The sequence below is a fragment of the Filicampus tigris genome, chromosome 3 (genome assembly GCF_054856515.1).
Source record: "Filicampus tigris isolate MCC_2025a chromosome 3, RoL_Ftig_1.0, whole genome shotgun sequence".
Classification (NCBI taxonomy): domain Eukaryota; kingdom Metazoa; phylum Chordata; class Actinopteri; order Syngnathiformes; family Syngnathidae; genus Filicampus; species Filicampus tigris.
Genome location: NC_141219.1, coordinates 26,962,183 through 26,982,908, shown reverse-complemented (window position 1 = coordinate 26,982,908; position 20,726 = coordinate 26,962,183). Strand labels below are relative to the sequence as shown.

At 39.6% G+C, this 20,726-nt stretch overlaps 1 protein-coding gene across 1 annotated transcript in view; it reads right to left on the bottom strand.

Annotated features, from left to right (window-relative positions):
• The window catches only part of LOC147150451 (uncharacterized), a 28,924-nt gene extending 10,449 nt beyond the window's left edge, over positions 1-18,475 (bottom strand). The window contains exons 1-11 of the mRNA XM_086026092.1: positions 18,343-18,475; positions 9,065-9,202; positions 6,852-7,104; positions 5,742-5,860; positions 4,644-4,836; positions 3,689-3,811; positions 3,203-3,226; positions 2,121-2,162; positions 1,911-1,942; positions 481-565; positions 218-352 (exon numbers count right to left, since the gene is read on the bottom strand). Of these exons, the coding sequence (XP_085882218.1) occupies positions 218-352; positions 481-565; positions 1,911-1,942; positions 2,121-2,162; positions 3,203-3,226; positions 3,689-3,811; positions 4,644-4,836; positions 5,742-5,860; positions 6,852-7,104; positions 9,065-9,202; positions 18,343-18,401 (1,203 nt within the window). The 5' untranslated portion in view covers positions 18,402-18,475. The remainder of the gene's footprint in view (positions 1-217; positions 353-480; positions 566-1,910; positions 1,943-2,120; positions 2,163-3,202; positions 3,227-3,688; positions 3,812-4,643; positions 4,837-5,741; positions 5,861-6,851; positions 7,105-9,064; positions 9,203-18,342) is intronic.
• Positions 18,476-20,726: the final 2,251 nt, after the last annotated feature.

Below are 20,726 nucleotides of genomic sequence, written 5' to 3'. Positions count from 1 at the left end.
GATCTTTGAAACTGAATATACAAATATAAGTACTGTATTGAATAAATGTTCATATTTCATTCACATTTTATATTTTGCTTGTAATGTGGGCAAATGCGAGGTGTGTGTGTCTGCGTGCGTGAGCTTCACTGTAGCAGCGTGTGGGTGAATTGGTGCATGTACAGTATGCACTGTCGCCACTATCATATTACAGCAGTCAGATATTAAATTAACTGACCTTTGGTGGTGTGGTTGTGAACGTGTTTTGGTTCGATGCCCCTCCAGCCTCAAAAAGATTCTTTTTGTGAGCGATGGGACTCATCACATCCACCAGGACTGGACTAGTAGCTGGTTTGCCTTCCTTTGTGGAAACCTGGAAAGAATTAAATTAGAAACAAGTGGGACTTGACGCAGTCAACCATATTGAAGTAGATCTGAAAACAAAGTATACATCTAAATATGGCTTTAGTATATTTACAGTACAGTCTTGCCATGTTTTACCTCAAGAGCATGTGTATACTGCTGCAGTTTCTTGTCAATCTTGGAAACACAAAGAGGCTGTGGAATCTTATTCTTGCTGTTGGAGCTTTGAAAGAAAGAGAAAACACCAACCATACACTGAAAAAAAAATCCTTTGGATCGTTTGGATTTACTTAAAGAGGGAAATCAACCCAAACACATTTTTTCAAGAATATGTTCACAGCAGGCCCACTATTTGAAACACGGCATTCTGATTAATATTGCCTTTGTGGAATATGAGTTAAGCAGCAAAATCCACCCCTCTTAAGCCATCTCAGGGGGCGGCCATTTTGTCACTTCTGATGACGGAAAATGACATCACAACTGCTCAGGGCTCAGGTAATGACCAATTAGAGCTCAGCTTCAGAAAAGAGGTCAGCCGTGATTGGCCGTTACCTGAGCCCTGGGTAGTATGTCATTTTCAGTTGACAGAAGTCACAAAATGGCCGCCCCCGCAGATGGCTAAAAACGGGTGGATTAACTTTTATTCCATAAATGCAATATTTATCAGAATGCCTTGTTCATCTAGTGGGCTTGCATAGAACATATTCTTGACTTCCCCTTTAACTCAGACATGTACAGTACATCGGTTGCACATGGTTAAAATGTGTTAAACAAACATGCATAATTTGAATATTTTCTAGGAAACTAGTAGAATATCATTTCAGTTGACACATTTTAATCATGTGCAACCGAAAGTTAAGTACTTTTTTATTGTGTTTGTTTCGTCTTAAACATCAAATACTTTATGCATATGTAAAAAATAAATACACTGAGCAGTAACAAAGGATACCATTTTTGTCATTGTCAACAGGGTATCAACAGAACATTTCAGAAAGATCTCTACAAACTTTCCTTGGAAGTTTAGCAAAGGAATTTTGCAAATTGGTTGAACAGTTGGTGAACATCAATATTATTGAAGATTGTAAATTGGGGCGTAACAAAGAAACGGCTGATCTGTTTTCTGAATCTGAACCCTGATTGGCCGTTGTGAGCAGTTGTGATGTCATTTTCAGTCGACAGAAGACAAAATGGCCGGCCCGGAGATGGCTAAAAACGAGTGCATTTTGCTTCTTAACTTATATTCCACAAAGGCAATATTTATCAGAATGCCAATATGAACATATTCTTGAAAAAAATATGTTTGGGTTGACTTTCGCTTTAAGCTACATATGAACAATGTTCCTAACGGCCGTGTTCAAAACGACATTGTTGTAAGAGCACGAGGGAGGGCAGGATGGGCAAATGTGACAGACCAAGATCGCCATGGAAAGACTTCAGTCACAATGCGGATGAAAAACGTAGTCGGCTGCAGTAGAAAAGATTGAACCCGGCTAACAGGCCCACAGGCTACTCAGGAGGTCTTTGGGGGCTACCTGGTGACCCCTGCTTTAGGATTACACACAACCCACCTCTTTCTCAGAGATTCTGTTCGCTCTGTGATCTGAAGGAATGGGACAAAAAAATAATGGGACAATTATTAGGTTTCAACAATTCAGCACATAGCTCGTAATGTTAAGTGAACAACAACCTACTGTAAAACATGAACAGAAGCACAAAGAGGTAACCTAACCTGCAACCTCTGAACAGACAGCCAATGAAGACATTTGATGCCAACTTACCACACATTTACCATCTGTTGGTATTCTGCTCTTCACCTCATCCTATACACAGAAACAGTGTGCTGAGACGCATGTCAACGCTCATCTGTATTGCACTACTTGTCTTTCTTATGGCAGCAACTCAGGTCATGCTTGTATCCTGTATGCTATACAAACATTTCGCTGATACGTTAATGTTGCACCTTTGGATTTCAATATAACATTTATAGCACCATTTCAATAATTACTGGATCATTTTATATCAGCATAACATTTCTTGACTGAGCTAAAGTGCATCTAAGGTGAACGCTCCGCTTCAAGTTCCCTGCTTCTTGATTTTAGGACTTCTTGTATGAATGTACAGTCCATACGCTTTGGCTAGTAATAGTGCTGAAATGTTCAATTTCTTTCCTGCCAAAATATACAAGTATGTTATTTTAAACATTTTCTTTTTAACTCCACTGTGCCCCAAAAAGTAACGCTTCTTGACTGAGCTAAAGAGCATCTAAGGTGAACGCTCTGCTTCAAGTTGCCTGCTTCTTGATTTTAGGACTTCTTGTATGAATGTACGCTTCGGGTAGTACTAGTAATTGTGCTGAAATGTTCAATTTCTTTCGCGCCAAAATGTACATGTTGTTTTAAACATTTTCTTTTTAACTCCACTGTGTCCCAAAAAATTACACTTCTTTACTGAGCTAACGTGCATCTAAGGTGATAACTCCACTTCAGGTTCCCTGCTTCTTGAACCGAGACAGAATTATATTTAAGATGTGTTGTATATTTATGTTATGCTTGATGTGTATTAGGAAATAGAGTTCCCGATTCTGATTATGAACTAGCCAACATCTGGTTTCACTAAGAAACATGTTTACAGGATTTGGTTTCACTTGGAACACATTAATCCCTCACATCTGAACAAACCGCTTAGCAGGATGTTAAAGATGCTGTCATGTACCTGGAGGCTGACTTCATTAATCACAAAATGCAGTCTACTTATTAGACATGATTGTGTTGGGATCTTTTAAAAGCATTCAAATCAGGTCATTTACACCGATCCACCATCATCACCACTCAACAAGATGAAGAAAGGACAAGTGACTTACTGGGTAAAACTGAATGAGGAGTTTCTGTTGGGAGAAACAGCATGAGGGAGACATTTTGTTACAGTTAACATGAACATGGACAGCAACATTTCATTAAATTAATTGCCCTATACTAAGATATATATTACACACGACAAAAATTATTTATACTACCAACATCATTTGATTTACTTCTATTGTCAAGAACCAGGAACAAGTGTAAAGTTCAAGCATGCTTGAGTTCATTACGTATGTATTATTTGCCTTCCTAATGTCAGATGTTTGTTTTTTGCATGACGATTGGATGCAGTTCGTCATCTACTGTTACCATGGTAAAAATGTACCCAACAGCAAAAAAACGAACCCATGGTCCTGCTTCCAGTAAATCAGATAAAGCATTTAATTGAACTGAAAAAAAAGGTGACCCTCAACCTTGTCTTGTCTTTGAAGTTTTTGGGTGAATTAGCACGATATCCTTTTTTTTTTTTTTTAAACTCTTCTCCAAACCTTGAATGTTGGGCTCATGGCTCCATAGCAGTTTAATGTCTCATCTTCGTCACTGCTGTAAACAGAAAGGCCAGGCTGCCTGTTTTTTTCTTCATCACTCCCGCATCCTTCTTCCTTTGACCTCTACAACACAAACCCAGCACATAAACCGATAAATTACTATTCCAAAGATTACATTGTTCAATCGTTTGACGTTTTACTCTTTTGTGTGTTGAATCCTGCACTCTGCCATTATTTTCAGTCTCACTGATTTGCTCTTCTATTTTGTAGGGGACAAAAATGCACTTGTGTCCACCTCCCTCCCCCACTGTTTCCACCACCACACGTGGCAACACTTGTGCTGCACACCTTTGCGCGTACCCTTTAAATATGCCTCAAAATGTGTTCATGTTTCACAATGCAATTCCAAACTTTGCTCTAAAGCCTAATGAAAACCTGTCATTCATTGAAGCTTTTGCCAAGTCACATTCCTCATTTATTCACCTTCTAGACCAGAGGGACATTCTTCTCATTTACTGCTCTTGAATCAAAGCCAAATCAAGTGAACTATAGGAAGCCTACATGTAGCTGGATAACATAAATAAGTTCATGTTCCCAAATTTACTAAGAGTACATTTTATACTCCATATTTACAAACAGTGTGAGGAATGTCAAGTTGAGAATAAGCATTTCAAACTGACCTTGAAGTTAATTACCTGGTGTGTGTGTGTTTTTTTTAAATACCGGTATGTATACAGTACATACATTATCCTTTGGCTTCATGGTGAACATGTATGGGCGGAATCGTTGTTAAAAGTTAAGGAAGCAATAAGTAGAATTCCACTCTTGTGTCATGCCTGTAATGCAGGTCTGGTGAATATCTTGTAAAATCAAATACATTAACATCTCCATAGGAGTACTGCAAGTAACACAAGTAGTAGTCACACTTGTAGTCAAATGATGCTTAAAAACTGGCCTCTTCTGACAGCTTCTGGTTTCCCTCAAACTCTGGAAGCCTTTCCTTCATCTCTTCATGTGTGAAGTTGAGATCCTCGGCCTCATGATCAACTTCATATGTGGCTCTGTCACTGCTCGGGCCTGAGCTCCACTTCTTCTGCAAAATCTGCTGTACCCCTCCTTCCTCTTGCTTCACCATGCACGCCCCCTCACTGTTAAGGAAAAAAAAAAGAAAATAATAGGGTTTACTTCAAGTTCTATGGAATTTTTACATTACTGTCTCAGACTTGAGCTACTCAAAGCATGCAAGGTGATTTACATCTTATATGTTCATAAATATTCAAGGTGTTTTCATGATTTTTTTTCATGATTATTTTCATTTTTTATTGTGTTTTCAGTGTTAAATGGTTATTATGCATGCCAGATAGTTAGACGATAAGTTAATTGAAAATATTTGATTGTAGATGGCCGATATATGACACCTGCCATCTATTGGATATCCTTCAGTGTGCTAGTGGTTCAAGGGAAGTCAACCCCAAAATTTTCTTGACAAGAATATGTTCTATGCAACCCCACTAGTCCAAACACAACATTCCGATTGATATTGTGTTTGTAGAATATGAGTTAAGCAGTAAAATCCACCCGTTTTTGTCCATCTCAAGAGCCAGCCATTTTGCCACTTGTTGTTGATTTTAAATGACATCGCAATTGCTTAGGGCTCAGATAACAACCAATCATAGCTCAGCTTCAGAAAACAGGTGAGCCGTGATTGGTCATTACTTGAGCCCTGAGCAACTGAGATGTCATTTTCAGTTGATAGAAGTGACAAAAATGGCCACGCCCTGAGATTGCTAAAAACATATGGATTTTGCTGCTTAACTCGTATATTCGTATACTCGTATCTACGCAATATTAATCAGAATGCCGTGTTTAGAATAGTGAAGGGGCGGTTTACATGTTATTGCAAAGAATTTGGGGTTGATTGCCTCTTTAAAAAGATAACTAGTTGCTCTACCAAGTTGGTGAGAAGTTTAAAGGAATATTTTCAGCCAAATTGTACAAGCACTTTTACATAACTGAAGCTAAAGTAGATAATGAAAGTAGAGCATATTGTAACCTCATCCTTCCAGCCGCTGAGTAGAGCATTGTGTCTGCTGGTAGGTCGCTGGCCTGCTGTTGGCTTGGATCATTTGACAGAAACATTTTGGAACAGAATGGTGGCTTTACTTCTTTTTTCTAAAATTAAAGAAAATGCGATTAAATGTGAGTTCTGTCCAAAATTCATTAAATAAATATCTGAAATGTTGTTGACTGGTAGAAGCGAGTACAGGCAGGAGGAAAGTGTCAGGTGTGAATTTTATGCGGACATACTTACGATCATATACAAAATTCAAAAGATACCTACAATATTATATATATATATATATATATATATATATATATACAGTCACCCATATATATATATATATATATACAGCCACCCATATATATATATATATATATATATATATATATATATATATATATATATATATATATATATATATATACATATATATATATATATATATATATATATATACATATATACATAGCACTTTACATTATAATAACAAAATAGTTTTAATATAACAAGTAAAAGCAGTTAATTAAAACACAAAATACTATATACAATAGACACCGGAAAACAGCAGGAAACTGTCAGTCTCACGTCGGAACAAAAACCAAAGAATAGAAATGTGTCCTCAAATGGGTTTTCGGTGCTCTTGTGAGTGTTACGCTACACCTCCGCACAATAAGAAAAGTATGGTCAAATAAGCGAAATGACCAGAAATCCTCAGAAATAGGTTGAGGTGGCAGAGATAAAAAATGTGTGGTTTCTCTTTGGGGATGATGAGAATGGACATGGTCAAGAAAGACCTCATCAAATGACGCAGAATAAAAGGTTGGGAGACAGAGCTAGAGAGCGGCCGGATTGAGATGGTTGGGACATGTGCAGAGCAAGGACATTAGATATATTGGTAGAAGGATGCTGGAAACGGAGACTCGACGAAAGAGGGAAAAGGAAGACCAAAGAGATTTATGGATGTTGTTAGGGAAGACTTTCAAGAAGTTAGAGTTAGGGTAGAAGAAGCAGAAGACAAGGAAATATGGGGGACGTTGAGTCCTGAATAGCAAAAAGCCCAAAGTGAAAGAGGAAGAAGAATGACTCTGTAGGTCAGAATACCCCGAGTGGAGGGCTTCTTGTCGATTGGAGGGCGTGACTCCTTTCTTTCGGCTGCCTTCCCTCCTGCTCTTCATCATTCTGTTGTTTCTCATTATTTCTGCCTGCTTTCCACTGCTGCAACGACGAAGGTTCTTGTGCCTTGATCCTGACATGCTCACGATCATTCCGCTTTTCCAACCTGTGGCTCCAGTCACTGAACCCCTCATCCTCCTCTTGCACGAAGCAGAAACTAGGCTTCAGTTCTTTGTCTGATCTGTGGAACAACAGTGAAAAAGAAACTCACTGAAATTGAACTTCAGTTGAATTTTGAAAATTAAGTACGGGGAAACACACCACAGTGGTTCAATAACAATCCAAACGGAACTTTTTAATTTCTGTATCTGAGTGAACATTTGATGTTTATTCTTTTGCTAATGTCTTGTGTAACAAAATGTGAACACTGCACCGACTGATTGAGATAAATACAGACACAAAATGACTAGTTCAGTGACTGCAAGGATTGTTTATTAATTTTTAAAAATTTCGACTGGACATTCCTTTTTGAGCACAGAGACTGTGTGGGACCTTAGATATGTTTATTCAAATACACCAGTGTGAAATTGTTTAACATTTTCAATCAGTTTACTCAACTCAGAGTATCTTTACCTGGAGTTAAGCGCATGCACCACAACTATGAAAAGACAGCATGAATGGAGCCCCGATTTGATGAGTCACCATGGCCGTGGGAGAACATTGCTGTCCGGGTCAATAAATGCGGAAATTTCAAGTCCTTTGCAATCACAATAATATAAAAGAGGAAAACTGCTTGCTTCCACCTATTGATTTATTTCATTTAGGTGCAAGGGGGGAAGCGCACTTAACAGCTGATGAAATATAAAAACATTGTTCAAACAGTTAAAACCTTGATCATCATAATCTCATGTGGGTGCACTAAAGAAAAAAAAATGATGGTTGAATTTACTCAATTATATTTTGTCAGGTGGTTGCACAAAATAAAATAATCTGGAGCCAGGTACATTTTTTAAGTAGATGTGTAGTCTACTTAAAAAACAATGTATCTGGATTCAGATGATTCTATTTCGTGCAAACACGTTGAAGAAATAAAATTAAATAAATTAAACAGAAACTTTTTTCAGTGTATGTAGATGATGGACTGTCACATGAAACTGTATCGCTCAAAAATATAATTACACAGAAAAAAAAAGATGGTTGAATTGGTTGAAACTCAATTATAGTTTTTTCAAGTGGTTGCACAAAGTCTAGTTTGCCTTGTTTGGGAATTTGGTAGACAGAGCTGCGGCAAGCTGGGCGTTCTGGCGGACCGAGGGCATTTTATTTTATACGTACCCGTCGCATCCGACAATTTTGATGACAAATTTGATGACAGAGTAAGTAAAATAGACTTTAGACCAGCTAAAAGCAGGTCCAAGTTGTGGTGCAATCGGTGTAATGGTAAATTTTGCTGAATCCGTGGGGGGGGTCGCACACGGATACGAAAAGGAAAGTAAAAGCGGTCTCCAAATGTACTTTACATCATCATTCTGTGGAGGTCTGCTTGGAGCTTGTAATAAACGTACGTTGCGCGTCAATCTCCTTCATGGACTCCACCAAATCAGTTTCTGCTTCTGTGATGTCAAAAACTGTGCACCTCCCACACACTGAATTTAAAAAGATTGAGAGGAGCCACTTCCATTAACTTTGAAACTAGTCAAGTGTGTTCACTCCCATAACGGCGCAAACCACTTTCATTTTCACAACTACTTTAAGGCTAGCTCAGGGATCCACAAAACAAAAACTTTTAAACACATCAGACAGTCAACATCCATTTTTATATTAAATACATCGGGTTAAGTGCAATGTTGTGGACCCAAAAGCAGGGTGCACTGAATCAAGCTGTTTAATAACAAAAACACACTAGCAAGGGTAGTGAGGGAAGCTCTGATTCCAAAATCAAAGTTCTTGTGGGCGGAGAAAAAACAAAACGCACACACACAAAAAAAAAAAAACAGGAAACAAAACACTCACCAACACAAACAATGACAAGACGCGAGAGCGAACCAACAAAGACTGAACGAAACCAGGGAACTAAATACAAGCAAACTGACGAAACAACAAGGAACACCTAACCGGGTACCCACTCTAGCTTTGCCAATGATTCAAAGCTAGTATAATATACTGAACAAAGGAAAAAATATTCATGCAACAAGCCTTACACTCCTGAAAATGTTGGTTTATTTTGCTGGTGAGGCACTGGCAGAGAAGTCTGTTCTTCTCGCTGCCTCTCCCTGGTTCTCCTCCTGCGCTCTCGCTCCGCCTCCTCTGCATCCTCAAGGCTCCGCTGGACCGTCACCCTGCAGCCATCAACATACAATTGAATTGTGAGCACATTTTTAACCTCCTGGGAACATTTACAGAGTAGCAACTGATATACGGGTTTGCGTGAAAGCTTGAAGTGTTGGAGTTTATTTGCCCAACATATAACAAATCTAGTCTTTTAATTGCAATTCTTACAAACTCTAGTGTCTTCGTCTTATTTCAGGTCATATATAGTACTGAATATATCATGATCTGTGTTTTAAAAAATATATATATATTTTGGTTTTGATTGGATTTTGGTTATGTCATGTTTTCCTTTGTGTTCCTTTTTCCATGTAACTTTGGCCAGTACGCGGGGTACGATTCACAATCACACTCACACTGTGTCTAACTATGGACCATGAATGTGTGTGGTTTTTGTGCGTTAGTAATGGTGACCAGTGAAAACCAACTTTCAAAAGTTTGGATAGTTTTGATCTTATACCGTCAAATAAGGTTTGTGGGAAGTGGCTTGCAAATGCATGTCTTCCAGCTTGTCATATATAAACGACGCATATTTAAACAAATAAACAAATAAATAAATAAAAAGCGTGCATGGAGAGCAGCCACCTTAAAACTTGTATTGTGGAGAAATTATTCCTTTTAAATGACAACATGGAAATAAGTCCCAGTCCTATGTAGTTTTGTTACTCTATACAATACAATTTTATTTATATAGAGTTATAATAGAGATGCACACGTCCAACATATTTACTTTATTTATGAAAGAAATCGTTTTTATGGCAACGCTGACTCGTTAATTGAACACAAACACTCTAATTAAACAGATACATTGATCTGTTGATCTGATTTATTTTACCATTATTGCTGAAAGATAGGCGTGAGGGAATGTTTCATTCTTAGGTTGCTTTGACTTCTTGTGTCCACTAGATGTCCCTCATGTTGTCACCGTAGCATCAACGCTTTGTATCTATTTTTTGGCACAATGTCTACGTGGCCATTATTGCACCTACACTTCTTCATTCATTCTTTTTATTCTTTTATGCTCGGGCTTCTTCTGTTTTCTGATGACTACCCGTATAGCTGTGCTACAGTGCCACTTCAGACTTGGCATATGTATTACAGCCTAACAGCATCTTCAGCGTCTTCTTGTGGACGCACACATTTCTTGAAGAGCTTCCGTGTTTGCAGGATTATTTTGAGGACCAAAGCCAGCTCCGTTTCTGTGTGGACATGGCCTCAGTTTATGTCGGATCATTGTTGCTGTTACGTGTCCTTGTCATGTCTTGTTGCCTGTTATGGCGAGTCTATTGCCAGTTTTGGTTTGTTACTTTGAATCTTCCTTTTTGGACTTGTGTGAAATTCGTATTTCTGATTCCTAATGCCTGGTTTTACTTTTTTTAAATTTTTTTGAATAAATAAATATGTTTTGTTTTTTGAGTACATCCTGCATTCCTGCCTTGCTTCCCTGCACTTGGGTCCTCAACCCCACATACGGCCCCATGACAGAATGATCCAAATAGACATGGACACAGCAGAAGCGTAGCACTGCGTAACTTTTTTTTAGCGCGGTGAAATGTTTGACCCAAAAACTATGTTCCTGTTGTGGATGCTGTACAGGGTGTGGATTCAGCCCTAAGCAGCCTGGCTGCACAGGTGGCCAGGTGCTGTTCCCAATCTTGTTCCAACCAGGCGCCAGCACCTAATCTCCTCCACCCGTCTCTGTTCCGGCGACGCCCGACCTGTGCCCGCCACCTGTGCCTGTTATTGACGGCGCACGCTTGCGGCCTCCACTCCTCCCTTCTGCAGCCACCACACGACTTTGTTCCGGCGGCGCAAGCGCTGCGGGGGGTGACCACCATGGTCTGTGTTTGTTGATTTTTATTTCGTTTGGATTTTGTTTGGGTCGTGTTTTTTTTTTGTATCCCTTTTTTTCCATGTCTGTCTCATTAGGTTATTGTGTCCACCTGTTCCCGTCAGTCCCCTGTTGCCTGTTATGGTGAGTCTATTGCTAGTTTTGGTTTGTTACTTTGAATCTTGCTTTTTGGACTTGTGTTAATTTCATATGTCTGTTTCCACATGCCTTGTTTTCCTTGATTTGTTTTTTGAGTCGATCCTGCACTCCTGCCTTGCCTCCCTGTTTCCCTCCACTTGGGTCCAACCCCATGCAGACCTAATGATAAAATCAGTAGTAATAAGCTGTAAAAGTGTTTTCCAAAACTCGCAAGAAGCCACACAAAACTGTCTATTGCTTCTTAATATATCATTTTAACTCAGGCTGCATTTTGTGCACTCTGTTGCTCTAGAATCATTTCACAGGGGGTCATTTAATATGTACGTATTTATGTATGTATGACAAATCAGAACTGTCAGTTCCAATGGGAAGAACTTCATAATAACGTTTTTATAGCACATCTGTTGTAGTGTTTGAACCATCTGCAGTGCAGTGTGAACTTAATGGTTTACAGTAAATTTGAAGAGAGTGAGATCCTGTGAACGTCCGTGATCTTAGGAAATATTATTACAACACAACAGACCTGGCAGGCAAACTCCACACAGAAAGGCCCGTCATGGATGTAGACATAATAGTCCGAACACCTCATCAACTTTCCCTCCAGAGATGAGATCCTCACATCAGTAAATGACAGATTTCTATGGAATGCAAGTTACAGATTTTAGCATTTTACAAGCTAATGAGAGATATCAAAAGAAAAAACGGAAAGATGACGATGAGGTTTAGCGGGAGCTTGTTTCACAATGGAAGCTATGAGACCATGGGCAAAACTGAACAAAACTTGGGAAGTATTCAGTTCAGCATATGACTCATTCATCAGTGTCAAGGCTCTTTGCTTTTTTGTAGTTGCTCTCTGGCCAGCTCGGACACATCGCCAACTTTCATTACCTCAGTGGCGCTGGCCACATCATCAAGGAATCTTCTCACCCCAGTAACTACCTGATCGAGCTGCTACACTCAGCTTGTTGCGATAGGTCACACAGAACTCGGACAAATAGCCTCAGACAGAGATTCTTTCCCAGAGCAATCACTAAAATAAACAACTCAAAATCATAACCAAAAGAACTGTTCTAAAAACGGTTTTAATCATCAACCAGACCTGCAATAATTGCTGAGCTTCTGTGTAAAAATTCTAAATTTCTTTGCAATATGTGCAAAGGGATATGTGGGATATGTGCAATGCAATAATGGTGTTCTTAAGACAACCCACCCCCCACCCCTCACCCCAAATGATTTGGTCCCATTTTTAATGAATTTTTATTTCAGTTAGTTAGTTGGTTAGTATTTACTTTGGTGTTCAATATGAAGTGGCCATAAAAAACGATTCAAAGTCATCATTATTCTTTTAAATATTATCAGAAATCTGTGAGTTTCCCCTTTTCTTGAAGACTCCCCTTGCCATTCATCCTTAACCAGTTGGTTACACTTAGTCGTGTTTAGAGCGTTCTTATTACTTAAAAAAAACAAAAAAAAACCAGTCTGTGTTTTTTCTGTGACCTCGAGTTCAGTGGTACAGGCCTGAGCGTCTGGAATGCAGATTCTGGATAGCACACAGCACCGACTCAAAGCAGCTTAAGGTAAAGAATGTGAAGGATGGACTCTCATTATTTACTTAAATATGATCATAAATCTATGGGCTTCCTTCATTTCATAGTCCAAGGTAAAGAGCACTTGTCTTTTATCTTTAAGGCCGACTGTGACCGACGCTTACACCCTGTGTCACGCTGGAAAAATACACGGCAACGACAGACAGCGACGTTGACCATTAAAGTACCCTTCTGAGCATGCGTGAGATGTAATACCCTTCCATACCATCGGTGGCGGTAGTCACTATTTCTCACGGTTAGAAAAATCCTACCGGAAAGCTATTGGCTGGGGGCGGATTATAAAAACGTAAACAATGCATTCAACTCCCACGCGAAGTAAACCATCACGTTCTTGACACAGTATTGTGAAATACTTACATTGTCAACCCTCGCTCTTGTACTTGTAAGAAGATTAAGGCAGCAAAGGCATGCTCACTGTTTATCCGCATTTGTCACTTCCCGTGGGTGCTCCGAGCGCTGATTTGCTAGCTAACAGCCAATCTGTGACCAAATATCAGAGCTCACGACGCCGTTTCAACATGCTGAAACGCCCACCAGACACTTCTTGAGGGGTTACGACGCTATGACGGTGGTCACTACACCAATCAGACGGCGCAATCAGACGCCAGGACGCTTAACGACTTCCAATGTCGGATTGGAGGCATAATATGACTTTGGTTATTTAATTAAAACACAATTGAGTAATATTTTTCTTCAACTATTTAGGCTAATGTGTGCCGAAATGTAATCTCTGCAACTTCAAAAGTATTTCGGAGCAAACAGTTAATGTGCTGTGAACCAAAGTCATGTGATTAGCCTCTATGCACGCAGTCGCAACAGAGTAATCAACTGATTTGCTACACTTCAAAACTAACGGCATTCTTTGATGCTTCCACCCACCAAGTAGCTGGCGATTGCATTTGTTAATTTGATTTTGATTACATTATCAATTTCGAGAAGGTATTTTTTTTTGTTAATTGAAAATGATGTCTTTGAGTTATTTTGTGACAACACATTGACCATTTGTACATATCTGTACAAATGTACATATTTTCATTTTTTTATCATTAATGCTACAAACACATTTCCAGTGTTTGTGTACTGTAGTAAAACAGACTGAAATAAGCATAGATGGGCACTTCACACCCTTTTTTGCCGTCCGTGACCTGGCGTCCCTTCCGTCCTCGTCCCTCTTTCCTTATTCATAACACTATCGTCGTCCGTCCTCACCCTTTTAAAGCGCTTCTGTCCTTACATTCCATCTGCCCCCCCAACTCCTGCCTCGCCACAAAAAAAAAAAAAAAAGCGTCAGTGAATTACATAATTTCAAAATTATTAGCTGGCTTATGCACATCATCTTACTGGCCAGGAGTATTGTGAGTGATTGAATTGTTTACAACATTTTAATATAGTTTTTAGCTGCCAACAACCACCATTGTGATGTGATGATAATGATGATGCGGACCAGAGCAAGCCAGGGGACATCACGAGAATATTTAAGATTGCTTAATAATGTTATACTATTGCGTTTTGTTGGAAAACGTTTTAACCCAAGACGGTTTCACTTTTTATTGTGTTATTTCGCAATTAAAAAATGATTGCAAAATAAAGCAATGTTAATGTCCACTTCCGGGTCATAGCTTTCAGTGTAGGCGGTGCTGAGATGACCCGTCAGGTTTGGGGAGATTTTTACAGTCATCCTTCACATGCAAAGGTATAAGGTTTGTACTCAACGTAAACAGTTAACAAGTAGTAAATGGTTAACAAAACAAAATTACTCTGCACATTTTTCCTCGTCAGCGAAATGGGAGTCCACTAGAGGGCAGACTATGCCTGTGGGAACAATACTGCAGGGAGGGAACGCACATGGAAAAAGAGCACTGTACAGTGTTGTGAAGGCGGTAGTCATGGCGGCTCCGTGGTATCACGGAAGAGAACAGTGGTCTTTCTTTTTAAAAGAACCCAACACAACACATCAGCCGGTACTTGACCCGGTTAGGGCTGATTAGAGGGACGGACGGAAAGGGAAACCCACCTCTTTCATTTTTGAAAGACTTCTCATCCTCCATCCGTCCGCCCGTCCACAAAATGGGCCTAGACGGACAGACCGTTCCATGCCCCGGACGGAATGCGCATCTCTGCAAATAACACTACAAATCTAATCTGCTGATTTCAAACTTTTCCACAGTATTATCAGTCTTTGTTAGCTGCTTGTGAAACATGCTCACGTGCTGGATTCGTTCACATCCTGTACATCACCTGGGGGCTAGCCCCTTCTGTCTATGCAACCTAGTGACACCCTTGCCCTGATCTATTCAATATAAGGCCTTTGCTCAATCCTGTGCATTTTCCTAAAAGTGTTAACACTTCAGATCAGTAAAACAAAATTGAGGATGAATGAAATCATTGATAAACTATTTCCTACATGCTAACTTAATCAGCTCCCACTGATGCAGTCCCCTGTGAGCCAAACATGCCGTGGTCATTATTATGTGGGGAGGTGACCTAGATAGTGTGATTGAATTTAACAAAGCTGCAAGTGGAGACCATATTTATAACAAGCATGAGTTCATTGCAAGTTAATTTCATCTCTGTCAGTGATGTTGTGTCGGAGTAAAGGCAGCCGAAAACAGTTCAACTTGGACTGTCTGACACTCATTATTGTTAAATCGACAAAAGAAAGTGGAATTTTGGCACCAATTAGGATTTACAATACATTCACGTCTATGTCAAGCAAAGAATCATTAAGTTAAATGAATATCTGGCCAAAGATATGTTCAGTGAAAGTCATTGATAATGTAGTGGGTTACGTACTCTTCTGACAGTGTGGGTTAAATTCTCATTGGTGTAAATGAGAGAATGAATGGTTTCTTGTTCCACGAGGGCCTGGTCACGAAGTCAATCACTAGAAACCATAGAAGTAGAAAACTATTCCCACAATGGCTGTACAAGTCAGATGAGTGAACCATTATCAGTCACTGACTCTGGAAAATAACAAATGGAATGTACACTACTTTTACTCTTCAAGTGAAGCAACTTGAATGCAGACATTTTAAGATGGAAGTTATGAAAAGTGATTTGGGTAGAAGGCAGATAGCCTTCATCTAAACCACTCCAGATGGTTGCAACATTATGTTCCTTGCTTCAAGAATGAGAAGGTAATTGCTGACTGCAGCCAGTCCAAGAAGTACAACTTAAGACACTTTGAAACACAAATATGAACTGATAATATACTAATACTAACTAATGGGGTATTAATCGCTCTGATACCGCATGGATCTCAATTTCCATCATCTCTGCAATACGGGAGCAGGAACGATATAGAGTGGTCTGCCTGCAAGGCCTTGTTTTATTGAATTCACAAACCCAAAAGAGGCCGTGATATCACTTTCTTAGAGGAAGAATGTTGCTACCACTAGTTAGAATTAAGCAAAATGTCAAAATACACAGTAGAGTAAAAAATAATTTGTGAGAATATGGGTCTTGTGGTAGTGCGGGGGTGGATGTTGAGTGCAGCTGAGCAGGAGGGAGTTCAGGGATCCTGCCAGATGATGTCATGGCCATAAGGGAAGTTGCATCTATAAAAGACGCCATTGAGCCTAGAACAGAGTGAAGTCACACACATTTTCCACCAGTAACTGAGGATACAAAAACCTCACTGATAATGAAAACCATGGGGCCTGTTTTTATAATAGAGTGTCCATCAAACACAATAAACGAGCAAGAAGCCGATACTTGAGCAGTGCAATATTTGAAAACACGCAATTAACTTTCAAGGAAAGTCAACCCAAACATATCTTTTATCAAGAATATGTACTATTCAGTCCCATCAGTTTAAACACGGCATTCTGATTAATATTGCATTTGTGGAATATGAGTTAAGCAGCAAAATCCACACCTTTTTAGCCATCTCAGGGGTGGCCATTTTGTCACTTCTGTTGACTGAAAATGACGTCACAACTGCCCAGCGCTCAGATAATGACCAATCATGGCTCAGCTTGAGAAAACAGGTGCGCTATGATTGGTCGTTACCTGACCCTGAGCAACTGTGAGGTTATTTTCAGTCAACATAAGTGACAAAGTGGCCATCCCCAGAGATGGCTAAAAACGGGTGGATTAACTCTTCTATGTTTTATGAATAAGGGCGGAGGCTCGAGTCCGGAAGGGTACCGAGGTCAAGGGCGGAGGGTCGCGGCCGGACTGGCAAAAAAGGGTCAAATGCCCAGCTCTGCCTTTAAGATAATAGAATATTTATTAAGGCAACCATTGAAGTGCCTTGATATTTGCCTCTTTGGTTCGGCTTTCTTCTGGATAGCTATCACAGGATTCTCATGGGTATAGCTGACCCTTCCCTGTATTTTGTACCAATTTTCATGAAATCAACTGTCCAGCCAACCATCCATTTTCAGTGTCGCTTGTCCCCATTCATGTGTGCGCACTGTGCAGGAACCTATCCCAGCTGACTCGGGGTGAGAGGCTGGGTACACTGGACTGATCACCAGACAGTCACAGGGCAAATACATATTCACACTCACATTTACGCTGACGGACAACTTAAGAGTCATCTCTTAAACAGACATGCATTGTTATTGGACTGCGTTAGTTGACCGACTTTCGCCTATCAAATGGTGTCCCTGAGTAGCACTCAAATGTTTACATCAACTATCTCAGGTATCAAATGTTTCCTTGCGTCACATTCTCATGTAGTCATTTCCTTGTTTACATATCGCAACACGTGATAATGCTCATTTACCAACAAAATCACAGCTAAAGACCAGCTACAAATTCAGGTCTTTGGACTGCAACAATTTAATAACGGAAAAGCTCTTCTAAGGCGGAGTCACAGAACTGGGCTCCAGAGTTCTCTAAAGAGAAATATTTCCTGTATGAGACCTCAGAAAGAAGAGCAGAGAAACGCAAGTCCAAAATCTCCAAATAACATCCAAGAGAAACCAAAAGTAAACATTCTTCACTTTCTTCTCTGTAATTCTGTAAATCTTTCCCTTGTTCACATTACAATCTTTGAATGTTACAGTAACTACGGAAAGAAGAAACAGAGCTGAGCTCATGAATTTTGAATTAGATCCCTTGGCAAACTGAATGAGGCAGTGGTTGTGTTTATAAAAACACAGTTGTATTCTTTCACTATATTTCGTGCTGATGTTGGGACGCTTTTATGCTTAATTTTCATGGTGCTCGATGACTCACAAGCTGCAAAGTAAGCGTCCATCTTCATGTCTCACCTGTTCATTGAGCTGAGGAACAGCTACGATAACTATCACAATAACTTGAAATCCCCTTGCTCTAACTGAAAAAAAGCGATTTGGTAATGTATGTAGTCAGATTTCAATTCCAATCATTCTGAAATTTTATACAGAAAAAAATATTGCACTGTACTGATCGCCTTATTAAATGACATTTGTATCTATCAAATCAATACACGTTGCTTACGCAAATTCTTTTAAAATTTAAAGGAAAGGTGATTAAAAATAACACTAGACTCGACTTCAAATAATGTTTTACAGATGTCATTTTAACTAACAGCACAAACAATATATGCATTTTTTTTTCTCACTGGATGAGGTTTTGCAGGAGCTGTCTGCTGGAGCTTCTTCTTCTGATGGACTCTGACATGGTGGACTGGCCTGTTCCTGTTGTTTGTCCTGATATTATTGTAGCATCCAGCTTGTGTCCAGGTTCAGATTCAGGAATTTTAGTCCTACAGCTGCTCCCTTCGTCCATGACTCAACTCTGTATCCGTAGCCCATCGTGCCAGGTCTTTATGTTCAGCAGCAGCAGCTCACCCCTCCCTCTAGGAGGTTTTCATCAAAGTGTTGACTGAGCCCAACCTCCCTGAACAACAGAGGTCATGTGACTCTTCCCAAGAGGATTTGCAAGATGAGTTTATTACAAAGGAAGTGTGATCACTGTATACATTTTAGTACATTTGGAATTTGTTTAGAGGGGAGTGAGGATTTTTATTTATTCCCTGATCTCTTGTTTTTTAAAGTGAAATTATCTGTAACCAAATTAAATGTGACTGCATCTGCTGCAATATAGAATTCTGGTCAGTGTACTGGCCTCATCTGAAGTTATAGTGACATTTAGGTGTTTCAATTTGGACTATACATAAAATAAACCTCTGTACTATTGCACATTAATGTTCAACTTTAGTTTTGAAATGCAGTCCACAAGACAACTTTCAAATCTTTTGTGAAAAAAAATGTGAACAATGGAGGTATTGGTCCCTCCTTTGTCCAAAGATGGACGTTGATTATGTGCTAGCGAGCTCCACAGAAAGAGGAGTTTACTGTCTTCATAGGGACTCGGACGCACTTAATGGGCAGCACAGTTCTCATCGGACCTCATGTAACTTGAAACCAAGTTCTTTTCAATATGTTTTATTAGTACTGCAACACTTGATTAGGTTGCTCAAGCACCTTTTTTTTTTTTTTTTCAAACATCCTCACTTTCTATCGTTATTTTGGCATTAAATGTTCAACTGTAATATGTTCAGTGAGCAACAATTTAAAACTAGCGTTTCAGAGTATCAAATTTTACACTGACATAAAAATTAAACACTGCATTGTCAGTTTTGGAGCCATTTGTACCTGGGCCCAGTAGATAGACAAGTGTTGAATATGTATCCCTCTGATCTTACTTTCTCAAGCAGCAGGAATGAGACAGAAGTGGAGTATTTTTCCAGCTCACACAGATGTGCATTAGGTCACCCTGGCATTTCCAGCCAACACTTATTTACACTCAAACATAAGTTTTTTTGCTTGCTTGCTAGCCTCCCAAAATCCCAGAGGAACTTGAAACACTCAAATTCATTCCACCAAACAGTTGCCACAGCAACACCCCCACAGTAACACAATCTGACAGTTGGAACAGCTCAATCTAAACCTGAAAGAGGGGCTACCTCAACCAACTCAACGTGCCCCACTCCCTTCCCAACCAAGGTGTCAAATCCACCTCAAAACTTGTAAACATACAGTAAAGACTTGGTTGAATAATCTTCTGTTGATTGTTTCTGTTCTTGTGTGGTATAGGAATCGCTTGAGATTGATTATAACAGTATACAACTACCAGATGTACGTTTAAAAAGAAGAAAAAAATAAATAAAAATGAGAAGCTTTAAGGATGTAGGTGTGTAGGGTAAGTATGGAATTTTGCTAGTTGAGCAGGGTACCAGCTGTTACGGGAATACAGTGTGTGTGTTTATATAAGAGAGGCTGCGGAAGCCCACAGTAACATGCATACAGTCGTGTACATTAAGAGTGCTAATCATGTTTGAGTTGGTTTGCACAATACAACAACAACAACAATATAATATGAAGAGATTGTGCAGACGTGATAAGAAAACCCAGAAAGAGGAGTCAGGGCCGCCGCTCCCTATACGCACAGCGCCGTGCACTATCATCTGTGGAGGGGCACTGTGGTGTATTGAGAGAAAGTATTGCATACTGTTGCTGTTTACAAGGTTCCCAGTAGATGGCGAATTCACCTGTTACACACAATGTGAAGATGTTAGAAATGAGAGAGTAGATGTACAAAACGAGAAGTGTTTGTACTTTGTGAGTGCCAGGAAAGAAAAGCTTGAACAAACATCGTGAGATGTTGTATTAAGTTATTCGGCCACGACACAACAGGCACCATCTTGACCGTGGGGATACATTGTGACATTGAGGGTGCACAGGCTTGGGGAGAAATTAAATGCATGTATTTTGTGTAAAAAAATAAAACAAAAACAAAAAAAACAAAATCAATGTACTGGTATTGCGTATTCAGGGTACAAAGAAACCCTAACTCTATTCCATTACTGCTGCAGAAAAAAAAAGTAATCAGATTACAGGTAGGCTACATTTAATGAAAATGTAGATTCATGCGGGGAGAGAGATGGCGCAGTCGAGTCCTCAAACCTGCTGGCCAAACAAGATTTCACTGAGTGTTAGGGTT